We start from the raw sequence: 14,313 nt of genomic DNA, 5'->3' as shown, positions 1-14,313 counted from the left end.
GTTTTAAAATTGTATGCCTTTTAAAAATATTAATAACTTTTTATTGGTTTGTGGGAAGACATATAACATCATCAGGAAAGACGGGATCGAAAATTTAGTAATCTCAATCTCTGACATATTTCCTCCAATTTGATCTACATTTTTTTTTTTTTGTGCTTAGGTAGGTATATTTTGCAACCATAATAGTTATCAAAACCAAGTATCAAAGTAAAGTGACCTTAGATCCAAATCTTTGCATTACTATATCACAGTGTTAAACTAAATTTTACAAATTTCAGAAAGCATAATCAACAATACTGTTTTCAGTAAAAGTGTTAACAAAACTTTAAGAATAAAAATATTTATACCATTAAGTAAAAGAAAACTTATTTTTAAAGAAACTTTTTCAACTTTATTTCACTTAAATTTTGCATGTTTTATAATGTACATGAAGTATCAATACTGTAAAATACATGCAGAGTTTTTAATTAAACACATATACGGGGAGTACATGCTCAAATTGTTTTCACAGGTCAGGTATGAAATCACAAAACTTCTGATTTAATATCAAAGTTAATGTCTTTTTTAAAGGCTTTCTCCCTTTTACCGCCTACTACAATTCTCTATTTCCCATTATTACTCTCATTATCATCATCCTAGTCCTTTCTAATCATCCTGTATCATGCCTGGGCTACTACTGGTAGTCTACTTTACTCCAGAAATACATGTATGGGTTCAACAATAGAAAATCTATTACAGACACCATAATATCAATTAAAAAAAAAAAGGCATGACCATTTTATCTGATACAGAGAAAATAGTCAATAAAATTCAATGTCCATAATGGAAACAAATACAAAAAAAAAGCTTTGATCACCCACAATGCTTTTAAAAATATAAATATCTAGACTCTAGATATCAATATCTGGGAAAGAATCCAGATATATACATATATAAATTTTTAATTCCATAAAATATTTTGATTTAAGTAGAACCGTTTAATGGGGAAATCTCTAGGGCTGTACTTCAAAGACCTTCATGTGAGGGGTGTAAATGCCTAATCATTATGTTGTTCTGTACACCTGAAACTAATAAAAAAATTAAATTAAATTAAAAAAAAAGACCTCCAGTATAGGCTACCACATGACTTATTGCAATTTATTAAAACTTTTCTTTCAGGGGCTTTTCTCTGATATTCTGGCTTACTCTAGGTGTGGTGATAGAATGGACAAGATGTGTACTGTCAGGCAGTTCTCCATGAAGATTATTTCTAGCAGTTAAGCTTTTGATAAATACTTTATTTTGGAGAATTTAAAGTTTCTACTATATGTCAAGTAACTGGAGAGCAGACAGATTGCTGATTAAGAGTAGGTCCATCTGCTATAGTTAATAGTTAGCTGAGTAGGCCTTGGTGGCATCTTACGAAGATTCATTACTTAATAAAGACCTCTCTGTAGCAAATTTAAAGGACCACCTCAGAGTAGAGCCTGTGTTTTCTTAGAATACAGATACAGTATAACATAGATTATTCTTATCTGTTCCATGATGCCATCACCCTGAATTTAAGATTTCCCCATTGACCGACTGCATCCCTTTTCAACTGCCCTCTCCACAGTTTTTGTCCTCCAAATTCTGGTTCTACTTCCTCCCCTCCCGTTTTCAGTAGACCTAGGGTATAGCACTATACTTTGTGATTTCCTATAACCTTCTCACATAGTATACCCAATACCCTACTCTATGAAAACTGTCCCTTTACTAAATTCTCACACTACCAAATTTGAGCATCTTACCTGTTTTCTCCCAAGATCCTCACTATATTCTGGCTTCTTATAGTTCCTACCATTTTTTTCAAACCTTCTTTTCCTTCCTTCACCAATTTCCTTACTAAAAATTCATATACAAACTCAATTTTTCCATTGCAATTAGAATTTTGCATTGGATATAAATATGAATAAGACTAAGAAGCCCATTCTAGATTTAAAAAAAGTTATATAAATAAACAAATATAATGAAGTATTAGAGGGCCTAGTTGGTACACAAAGAACAGTTCTATTAAGGGGAAGAAATTCTAGAGGTTAGGAAAGATTTCACAGAGTAGCTAATATTTGGTCTAAGTCTTTAAAGAGAAAAGAAAGTCCACCAGCTGGCAAAATGTGGGTTAGGGTAGTAGGGAAAAGGAGTACTACTGGTAAAAGTATGGCAGTGAGGGGATGATGATGACAATGATTAAAAACTAACATTTACCAAACAAGGTACCATTCAATATGCTTTACCTGTATTATTAACCTATTTACTGACTCCCAACCCAATGAGGTGCTAATAGTATCTTCATCATGCCACTTTTAAAAAACAGATGAGAAAACTAAGGTACTACTTCTTGCCAAAGTCATACAATTAGTAAGTGACAGAGTCTGGGACCTAGGACCTAGAGTCTAGCGCCAAGCCTTCTTTTTAACAACTAAGTTATATTGCTTCTCAAGGATGGCAAAGATATAACGCAAATAATTCAACATGGTTAAGGCATATGATGTAATGATGGAAAGTCAAGAAAGAGAAAGGCTAAAAAGAAAAAGGCAAGTGCCAGATCGGAAAGAGCTTTAGAACAAGAAGTTTTGTCTTATAAATCAGTTGTGAGATTTTAGATGATGGAACCTCTTCAGAATCTTGACATCTCTCTCCAGAAAAATGCCTATAAACAAAAATTTGGCAATTTAAGTAGTTTAGAGCCCTTACTGACCCATGGAACCCTGGATAAGAAACACTGTTGTGGAGCCATGGAAGTCACCGACAAGGTATAGGGAGGATAAAAGAACAGGGAGAAAGAAATCAGATTTGTACTTCTGAAATATCACTTTAACAACAGTATATAGGACATACTAGAGGACTACCACCTAAAGGACTATTATAATATTTCAAGTGAGAGATAATGAGGGCTTGAGCTAGGGAAGTGGCAACAGGGATAGAAGAAAAGCATAGATGAGAAATACTGCTATTCGGAATCAATAGTACCTATGACCAATTGGATCTGAAGACTTAAGAAGGCCTGTCTCCTGAGAAGAAAATTCAGTCATTTAACAGGCAGTGATTGCACAAATCATATATAGTAGGAACATGAGTAATTTCAATATAGAAGTACAATAAAAAACGCATAAGAGATAAAGGAACCAGAGGAGATTAAAAAAAAATATTACAAGATATGAGTAAAAGAGACCAATTTCATCCAATGACACTAAGTCAAGTAAAATGAGAATGTAAAAGGATTTTGCAGACTAGACAATCAGAAAATTACTAAAGACCTTTACTAGAATAGTTTCAACTGAGAAGTAAATAGGGAAGAAGCCTGACTGTATAAGTGGTTAAATTACCCAAAATTAGCAACATGTGAAATGAAATGCTGCTAAAATAAAATCGTAGAGTCTCTGCTCAACCTTGTCTCCTGGAAGCCTTTCTATAATTCTACCTATAATGCCTTTCCTTACACAATTGTATGTGTGCTTGCTATTGAGTTTTTTAAAATTGAACACTTCATTGTTAGGTATACATGCATGGGTGGTAATACTATAAAGAAAAGCAAAGAAATAACGTAAAGAAAAGGATAGTGGTTATCTCTGGGCATATGGAATTCAGCTGGGCATGGGCTCACAGGGAGATTCTAAGGTCCTGAAAATGTTCTATTTTTTCACCTGGGTTAGTGGGTAACTGGCTATATCTATCACTATTTTTTAAACCACATATTTATTTTGGCCATTGTTCTGTATAAAATACATTTCATTAAAATGTCTAACATACAGAAATCTGAGACAAGATACAAATCAAGCCAAAACCTAGTTTTTAAAAAATTGAGACTAAAATAGAACTAAGAATTTTACAATACCAGGTCTCACTTTTACATGACATTTTATTATCACTGTAAAAATCTCAAAGAATTTTAAATAGGAAAAAAAAGACTCTAGCTTGCAAATACATTACTGAAAGTGATTTTCTCTAGTTTTTAAATAATTTGTTGCAAAAAAAATAGCCTTCAATTCTCAAGTCTTTTTATTTAAAAAGTGTAGATTTTCTGAAAATGATTTTTAAACAACATAGCTTAAGTATATCATGAAGTTGATTTCCCAGTTGCAATCTTACATGTATCAAACAAACTTTTGAATACACAAATGATATAGTTCTCATATCATTCTACTTTAAAAACACAGACACACACAGCAAAAAACACCTTATCATATAATTCCCCAAACAATTTCCATTTCATCTATAAAAATTATCTTTTTAAAATATTGCTTACCTGTTTCCTACTGAATCTTGAGAGATCTGAAAGTTTGGAATGATAGCAGAAACACCATATTCATCTTGATACTTCTTACAAGATTTGTAATGATGTCTCATGCGATAGAATTTAATCTGTAAATTATTGATTGAAATGGAATGTGACTTTCAAACAGAAATAAGATGAGACAGTCTATAAGCATAAAATGATAAAAACAGATAACTAAATATTCCATTTAAATAAAGTTTTTTAAAAAAAGTAAATGATTCTTAAGTAGGAGTTGACAATAGGTAATAAATGTCTGTCCATTAGACACAGAGACAATGGGGAAGGGTCCACCTGTTGGTAAACTCACTGCAAAAAATATATGCAATATATATGCAAAAAGTTAACAAATAATTTCATACTTTAAACAATATTACTAATAATAGAAAAGAAAAGTACCATGAGGCTGTCTCATGGTATTGGACATTTCTTTATTCTTTATCTACTGCAACCTGGCAGTTAGAAAGCACTTTAAAAATTAGTTCCCAGGTTAACAATTGGAACATTTTTCCAGTTTCTCAGAGAAGAATAGAGCCAAAATCTCTCTTGTATTTTCCAGCTTCACCTCATTGCCCTGTCAGTTAACACCCTCAAAAAGGTGGAAAAGCAAATCTGACTTGTGTGAATGCACGAGCTAGCAACTAGTTTTACTCAGTGACTTTATTAGCTGTTTGAAAAAGTAGCTGCAATAAATCCATAAACACATGTATATATTCAAAGCCTAACCACCTTTTATCATTTCACTCCCTCTCCACATGACAGAACAGTAAAATCCAGATTGCAGAATTAACGCTAATTATTTGCCAATACCTGACTTTCCCATTTGTTCCTTAAAGCTTAAGCAGTCTTCTGAAAAATATTTTGTGATTTCTTAGATAAACACATTAATAAACAAGTAAAGAGGGCAACCAGTGAGTTCCTTGACTACATAAATCCATTTAGCCCATTTCTATGAGCAAAAGTGCAATATCACCATCAGAAAAAATATTTAAGGGTTGAATTTGTACCAGAATGGGGTATGAGTTAAATGCCGGTTTGCTTATTTAGTTCATTTAGTAGGTAATAAATGATTACTTTGAGAAAAAACCATGCTAAATATTATGGTGAATTCAGAGACTGTACCTTTCAGTGTCTGTTCTCAATAAGTTTATTATCTAGATCTATAGCCACAGATTTTTTTGTCATTTTCTATCCAATTTCCAACCTAAATAACTTCTTTTTCTTTAAAACAGCACCAAGAACTTTCAGACAGGATTTTCAGAGTAAACATTTGACTTTCAAAGAAGAGTTATGTCACCTTTACTCTACCTGTTTTGCACAGCATCTGCAGCTACCAGAAAACTTCCTCATGATATTTTCAAGGTCTAAGGCCCGTTCAGGACATGCTCTCTCTCTTCTAGTCACATTTCCACGACAGAGGGGACAATGAATTCCGCTTTCTCTCATTGCAGTCAGGAAACATTTTCTACAGAAACTAACCAAACATTTGTGACGTGTTAACTACAGAAAAAAAGCAGTCTTTTCATTAAACACAAATAAGCAGTTACGGATATGTATTCATGCTAAATGAATTAGGCTATTCACATGTACATAAATCTCTGAATTTTAAAAACTGTATGTGTATTTTTCAGAGTGTAAGAATAATAACAGGACTAGATGGAAAAATAAAAGAAACTACATTCAAGTCAGCTTTACATTTTTTAACATAATATATAAAAAGTCAATATTAATATTACAGAACATTATCAGAGGAGGCAGGGTACAAAGGAATGACGGGATCTTATCCTAACTGTGTCATTTAGCAGCTGTGTGATCTCAGGAAACACTTAACACCAAACTAAATCTCCATTTCCTCCCCTTATAAAATGAAAGAATGTACTATATCGGCTTTTGTCTCAAAGTGATGTACTTCAAGATGTTCCACAGGATATGAATATGTTCCACAGGTCTACTACAGAACAGCACAAAAACTGATTTGGAAAATTCTAGGATAAACAAAGTTAATAAGGTTTCTCTGCTAAGAAAAACATACGTGTTGCCTAAACTTATGCAGTCAGGAAATATGAATTTCCCACCACAGTGTAAAATGGAACATAATTTGAGAAATATTTAAGAACCATTCCAGCTCTAAACATCTAAAGCCAACATTTTAAAAGATGTTTATTAAAATATAGCTAACATACAATGTTATATTAATTTCAGGTGCACACCATAGTTACTCAACATTTATATACCCAAAGAAGTGATCACTATAAGTCCAGCAACCATCTGACACTGTACCATGGTATCACAATATTATTGACTATATTCCCCATGCTGTACATGACATCTCCATGACTCATTTGTTTTCTACCTGGAAATTTGAACTTCTTATTCCCCATCACCTTTTCCTCCCCTTCTTAATTTTTCAATTACAGTTGACATTCAATACTATTTTATATTAATTTCAGGTATAAAGCATACTGGTTAGGCATTTATATAATTTAAGAAGTGATTCCCCCTGACTACTCTAGTACCCACCTGGTACTATACCTAGTTCTTACCATATTGACTATATTCCCTGTGCTTTACTTCACATCCCCACGACTATTTTGTAACTACCAATTTGTACTTCTTAATCCCTTCACCTTTTTCACCCTGCCCCCCAAACTCCCTCCCATTATCATCCCATATATCTAGTACCCATCTGACACCTATAGTTATTACAATATAGACTATATCCCTTATGCTGTATCTTACATCCCATGACTTTGTAACAACCAATTTTTACTTCTTAATCCCTTTTGCCTTTTTATCCCCCAACGCCCCTCTCATCTAGCAACCATCAAAATGTTCTCTGCATCTAAGTTTGTTTCTGTTTTATTTGTTCATTTGTTTTGTTCTTTAGATTCCACATATAAATGAAATCACATTGCATCTGTCTTTCTCTGTCTGACGCACTACACTCAGCAAATATCCTCCAAGTCCATCCATGCTGCCACAGATGGCAAGAATCCATTCCCTTCCATGGCTCAGCAATATTCCATTGTATGTATGCACTAACCTCCTCTTTATCCATTCATCCACTGACGGACACGCAGGCTGCCTCCACATCTTGGCCATTGTAAACCATGCTACAATGAACATATGAATGCACACATCTCCTCGAAGTAGTGTTTTGGGTTTCTTCCAATAAATACCCAGAACTGGGATTACTGGGTCCTTCTGTCTCGTTATAGCCTTCGTTTTAAAGTCTATTTTGTCTAATAAGTTTTGCTACCCCAGCATTTTTTGTTTCCATTTTCATGAAATATCTTTTTCCTCTACTTTCTGTCCATGTGTCTTTTGATCTGAAGTGAGTCTCTTGTAGGCAGCATATGAAACGGTCGTACTTTCTTATCCATTCAGCCACTGTATCTTTTGATTGGAGCATTTAATCCATTTACATTGAACATAATTGTTGATAGATATGTAGTTATTGCCATTTTATTATGCATATTTTTCTTTTTTTTTTCATATTAAAGAAGTCCCTCTAACATTTCTTGTAATACTGATTTAGTGGTAATGAATTCCTTTAGCTTTTTCTTGTCTGGGAAACTCTTTATCTGCCCTTCGTTGGATTCTAAATGATACTTTGCTAGGTAATCTTGTTGTAGGTCCTTGCTTTTCATCACTTTGAATATTTCATGCCAATCCCTTCTGGCCCACAAAGTTTCTGTTGAGAAATCAGCTGATAGTCTTAGAGGAGCTCCCTTGTAGTTAATTGCATTTCTCTTGCTGTTTTTAAGATTCTCTGTCTTTAACCTTTGCCATTTTAATTATGATATGTCTTGGTGTGAGTCTTTTTGGGTTCATCTTGTTTAGGACTCTGTGCTTCCTGAGCTTGTGTGTCTATTTCCTTCACCACGGAAGTTTTCCATCATTATTTCTTCAAATAGGTTTTCAGTTCCTTGCTCTCTCTCTTCCTCTGGTTACCTCTATGATGCGAATGTTGGTACACTTGATGTTGTCCTTTAAACTATCCTCATTTTTTTGGAGGGGGAGGGAGTTCTTTTTTCTTTTTGCTGTTTTGATTGGGTGTTTTATGCTACTTACCTTATAAATTGCTGATTTGATCCTCTACTTCATCTAATTTTCTGTTTATTTCCTCTAATGTAGTCCTCATTTCAGTTATTGTATTCTTTGTATCTGACTGGTTCTTTCTTATGTTTTCTAACTCCATTTTTATGTTTCCTACTTCTTTGTTGATGTTTTCCCTGAGTTTCTTGAACATCCTTATAACCAGTGTTTTGAACTCTGCATCTGGTAGATTGTTGTCTCCTTTTCTTTAGTTCTTTTTCTGTGGCTTTGTTCTGTTCTTTTATTTGGGATGTTTCTTTGTCTACCCATTTCGGCTGCCTCCCTATGTTTGTTTCTATGTATTAGGTATGGCTGCTATGTCTCTCAGTGTTAGTAGAATGGCCGGATGTAGTAGGTGTCCTGTGGTGCCCAGTGGCCCAATCTCCCTGGTCACCTGAGCCAGATGCTCCAGGTGTGTCCCATGTGTGCCCTCCTGCTGTAGTTGAGGGCAGAAGAATGAATAAACAAATTGTGGCATATTCACAAAATGAAAACTACAGTATACTATAATGAGAATGAATATGGGTGTACATAATGTTGAGTTAAAGAAGCCAGAGGCAGAAGAATACAAACTGCATGCTTCTACATTTATAAAATAATACAAACTGAAGGTAAAACTGTATGGTTAAAAGTCAGGATAGTGGTACCCTGGAAGAGGTGGGATACACTCCTTGGAGAAGGAAGACTGAGAGAAGTTTCTGAAGTGCTGATAACTTTCTGTTATTTGATATGAGTGCTGAATATACTGGTATGGTTGGTTTGGTAAAAAATTCATTGAGCTGGACATTTATGAAGGGGCACTTTTCTGTTACATATACTTAAATGAAAAAAATTAACTAGGAGTAAAAACAAGGGTAAACATGTTACAGAGTAAAAACAAGCGTAAATATGTTAAAACTGTTATAATAGCTAAATTACCATGTAATCAGGGCTTAAAATAAAAAAAATTAAAAAAGAATTGTTAGAAACCAGAGCTAAAAAAATATGTCTGCAGAATGAGGCAATAACCAGTATGATTTTTAAAAGATCCACACCCACATAGATTCCAGGAAATTTTTAAATAATGATTTTTCAACTTTAACTTCCAGAGGGGGAATAAAATAATAGATGACTTACTAAGAAAAGAGAAATCAGATCAGCATCAAAATCATAAAGTAATAACAAACAGATGACAAAACAATAGAATGATGTATCCAAAGTTCTGAGGGAAAATGATTTACAGCCTAGCATTTCATCATCTGAATACTAAATCATTTGCTTTTTGCATTTTAGGCATTTTAGGCAATACTGAAAAATTCTGCATTCTGCAAAACTGCACACTAAAACTTATAGGGCTTGTGGGTGAACAAATGGTTGTGGTAGACAACCTGTGCATTCCTATCACCAGAGCACTGTTAACAAAAATCCAAACAATCGTAATAAAAATACTAACACATTTAAAAAGACATTTAAGTTCCTAATAAACACTTGACTCTAAAATTTTAGAAAGGGGTCATGGGGTTATAAGGACTACAAGTTGAAGCTGGTAAATTTTGGAAATGTAAAATGCACAAAAGAATAACCATGCAATAGCTATTCCAAGAGAGAGCTCATACCAAAGTGAGCCAAGAAGAATGTAAGCTGAGCATTTTGTATAATAGTATATATGCCGGGGGTTCCAAAATATATATATGCAAGTGGACACTTTGGTCAACGTTGCTCAAGCAGTAGTTCGCCATAATCAGAAGTGTCTGGACGCTGATGGTAACCACTTTGAGCACCTCTTGTAATTGCAGAAGTCAAACGTGACTTGTATTCATCTTTTGTTATCAGTATATAATGTATTACAATTTTAATAGCTTTTTCCTTTCTTAAAATGTGTATACATTTTTTTAGCACCCTCTGTATAATTCTGTGGCTTGTTATTCAGCTGAGTTTTAGTATAATTTGCTTCATCTGCCATTTGCTGACAGACCAAAACATCAACGTGCACATATAAACCAATCTGTTCTGATATAATCTGTTACAGAACAAGAGTGTATCACTATTCAGTCTATCACTTGTCTTTAACCTTCCTTGTTTGTGATCTTTTCACACGGTAAACTTAAAATTTTTAAAGTAAATCTAAATGTATCACTTTTTCCTAAAATTACAGTCCGTGCTTTTGTAGTTTTAAGCCTTCCCCATCTCAAATTCAGAGATATTCCCCTGCATTTCTATCTAAAAAGTTTTGTTCATCAAACTTTTTAATCCACTTAATATTTTTATGTATAGTATACAGTAGATATTCCATATGCAAAGCCATTACCCAAATACTATTCTACTGAACAAGCCACCTTTTTTCCCCACTGATTTGTAATGTCCTATCTATCAAAGATAAAATTTTTAATATATGTGTGGGACGATTTCTGGTGCCTCTAATATTTTCTACTGATCATTTACCTACTGCTGAACAAATACCATACTATTTTAATTACTATAACATCGTAATATGTCATGATATCTGGTAGGGTTGGTTCTATCACTATGTTCTACTTTTTCTAAATTTTCTTAAGTTATTCATGGTTATTAACTCATTAGAATTTTTAATCAGTCTTTCAAGTTCTAAAATATCATGTTGAATTTTATTGCAATTGCGTTAGCATTTTAAGAATTATATGGGGAAAGAGCCGGCATTTTAATTTTATTGAATCTTCCTCTCTAAAAACATGTCATGTCTCTCCACTTATTCAGATCTCTTATGCTTTTCAATAGCTTTTTAATTTTCCTTATAGAAGCCTTTTCCATTTTTGGATTTATTCTAATACTCTAAATTCTAAATACTTATACACTACTTTTTTATTGCTGTTATAAACAGGGTCTTTCTTCAGTTAAAAATTTTTTCTCTGATTATCACTGGTAAAAAAATTACTGACTTTTGTCTGTTGATCTTGTATCCAGAAACCTCTCTGCACTCTATTAGTTCTAACCGTTTGTCAGTTATTTCTCTTAGGTTTTGTATGTAGTTTTATCATCTACAAATTATGATAATTTTATCTCTTTCTTTTCCATCTTTGTATATCTTACTTCATCATCTTTTCTCACAGAATTGCCTAAAACCTGAAATATAACATTAAATGGTAGAGGTGAGGGAAATATCCTTGTCTAGTTCCTGACTAGAAAAGCACGTATGGTTTACTACTCAGTATATTTGCTACAGATTTGAGGAAAGCTATTCTTAATTAGGATAAAAGAAAATTCCATCCTATTCCTTATAAGCTATGACATTTTATAAAAGGCTGAATTCCATCAAATGCTTTCAGCATCTATTTAAATGATCATGTGCTTTTCTCCTTTAATCAGTGAATGTGATTTAATAGTTGAACATCGCGATTTTATTTCTATTTTGAGGGTCTTCTCCATTATGTAATCTTCAGTGAAAAATCAGTGCCTTTTAAAGAGGTAAATTTAAATATCCCATGATGACTGAGGGTCTGCCAACTCCTCCCTATAATTCTGTCAGTTTTCATTTGTATAAAGTTATGTTGACAGGTGCATGAAAGTTCATGATGTTCCTTTTAGTCGTATGAAATATCTCCCTCCCTTGTAATGGTATCTCAATTTTGTCTGATATAAATATTGCTATACTAGCTTTCTTTTGGATGACACAGAAATATAAGGATTCAGTAAGGTTAGCATTTTCAGACACTCTGAAAGACGCAGTTCTGCTATAATACAAGACATGATTCCTAAAAATCGATGCAAAACCATCCATTACAAACCACAGGGATTATGGAAAAAACAGGGTTGGGGTATAATGCTCAAATGTACACACCCAATATAACACTGTATATTGGTTATAGATGTATTCATGTTTAAAGTTTAAATTTAGCCTGAAGAAAACACACACTACTCATTATAATAATTGTTTAAAAAAAAAAAAGGTTTACCTTTATTTATGTTTTATATTCCCTGGGGTAAATATTGCAAGCAAATAAAATATTAACACTTTTCAATATGTACAGCATATTACCATTTGTGTAAAAAAAGGGGAGGGGAAAGGATGTATATTAATACCTGCTTACATATACGCCCATAAAAATGTCTGAAAGGATACCAAAGAAATCAATAATGATGTATACCAAGGAATTGTGGGGCAGAAGAGGATGCAGGGAGTGACCACAGGAATAAGGAAACTTTTCATTTTATACCTGTTTGTACTGTTTGCTTTTTGAACCACGTGAATGTACTATACACTTTTTAAATGTTTTAATTAAAATATTTTAAATGTTAATAGTTAACTCTGAGTGACAGACATGGACATCAATTTCTTTATTCTTTATGCTTTTCTCTATTAAAATTCTCAAAAGAAAAAGTAAACTAAAGGAAGGACGGAATAGATATAAAATTAAGGAGACATAAGGACAAGGTAAATTAGGAGAGTTCACTGAGTGAAAAAAGATGTTGTGTAATGTGTATTATATGATCCTAAATATACTTCTTAAAATAACTGTATGTTTATAAGTGCATGAAAAGGAGGGTTGGAAGAAAATCTGCCAACTCCATAATAAGGGTTACACCTCTTGCAAAGGGAACAGGAACATGAAGGGGGAACTTACTCTTTCCTACAGTTTTAATTTTTTTTTTTTTTACATTAAAATGTGTTGCCTTTATAACGTAAAATACTACATTTTTAAATTAATAATGTATTCATTTAAAAATATACTTACATAGTACTTAAACCAGGCAGGAAATTGAGATCTTAATTATAATATGTAATAACAAAATCTAAGAAGTATTTCCAAAATAACCCAAGAAACATGTAATTGTTTTTAAAGAATAAAGAATGTAAATGAGAAAGAAAAAAATTCAAAACCTTACCTAATTCATAAAAAAATAACTCACTACAAAGATAAATACTTTTCAAAATTCCAAATACAGCGCCACTGTTCTAAAATATATCCAAGTATGTAGTCCATTATCCAAATAGTTCTATTTATGAGCTACTTAAGCTTTTAATAAAAAAAAAAATCACAAGCCCAGCCAGAAAAAAATTTACAGATTCAAAATTTTACTTATAAGCATACACCCAAAAGTCCTAAATCAAGCACAATGGTATAACAGAAAGGGTGTGAAATAGCTTATGTTTTTTTAAATCTTAAATCAAATCTTAGCAAATCAAACACAACTGTCCTTTAAAATAATTTTTCTATATGTAATTTCACTTTATATCAGAACACATAGACAACATACTTCAAAATAAACTACACGTAAGTTCATTTACAATTTTTTTAATATTGTTACCAACTATTTTAAAGAGTGCCATTAAAGAAATTTCAAAAGTTCAACACCACGTCTAAAATATGTTAAAAATATGACCAAAAGGGATAATATGGCATACTCTAAGTTACACAATATGGTTAATTTACATTACTGTTAGTTAAACTATAAATCAGTCTTTTAAAGAGCTTTTAAACACTTTCTTAAAAGAAAAGGATTTATTTAGTGGAAAATTACTGTTTATTATTGACTGTGCTCCTTGAGGGACACACCTTTTTTCTTGTTGCCTGGCATATTAGTAAATGTTGAATGAATTTTTACTGAAAAATCGAAACAAATACAATAATTTCTATTTAGTACTTACTTTCCAAAATATTGGCAATGGGTATAAAAAAATTTTAAGGCATAAAATATAAAAGAGCAAGAAATAAATATCACTGTAGATAACAGTTTTGTTATAAAAGCCTAAATTAACCCCAAAACTTATGTGTAACAAATTAATTGAACAGACTGTGTAATAAAAACTCTCCAAATACTAATTACAGTACTATAGACTACTGATATTGCCAGAAACAATGAAAAACACTCATATAAGAAAATAAAAAAGTAATCAGGTTTAAAATTAACTTAGGACTTTATATTTATTCAAAATGTGAAGACATAAAGGAAGAAACAAGGATTTCTAG

General features: G+C 32.5%; 1 protein-coding gene across 3 annotated transcripts in view; it reads right to left on the bottom strand.

Moving 5' to 3' along the window:
• Positions 1–14,313, bottom strand: part of RNF138 (ring finger protein 138) — a 34,826-nt gene that overhangs the window by 8,412 nt on the left and 12,101 nt on the right. For all 3 annotated transcript variants that reach the window (XM_019714083.3, XM_019714084.3, XM_088797950.1), the window contains 2 exons: positions 5,600–5,765; positions 4,265–4,380 (listed from right to left, as the gene is read on the bottom strand). In XM_019714083.3, coding sequence (XP_019569642.3) covers positions 4,265–4,380; positions 5,600–5,765 — 282 coding nt within the window. The remainder of the gene's footprint in view (positions 1–4,264; positions 4,381–5,599; positions 5,766–14,313) is intronic.

This window comes from Rhinolophus sinicus, chromosome 4 (genome assembly GCF_057876585.1).
Source record: "Rhinolophus sinicus isolate RSI-liver-muscle chromosome 4, RSI-T2T, whole genome shotgun sequence".
Lineage (NCBI taxonomy): Eukaryota > Metazoa > Chordata > Mammalia > Chiroptera > Rhinolophidae > Rhinolophus > Rhinolophus sinicus.
Note: the sequence above shows the minus strand (reverse complement) of the source record. Positions and strands in the feature narration are given on the sequence as shown.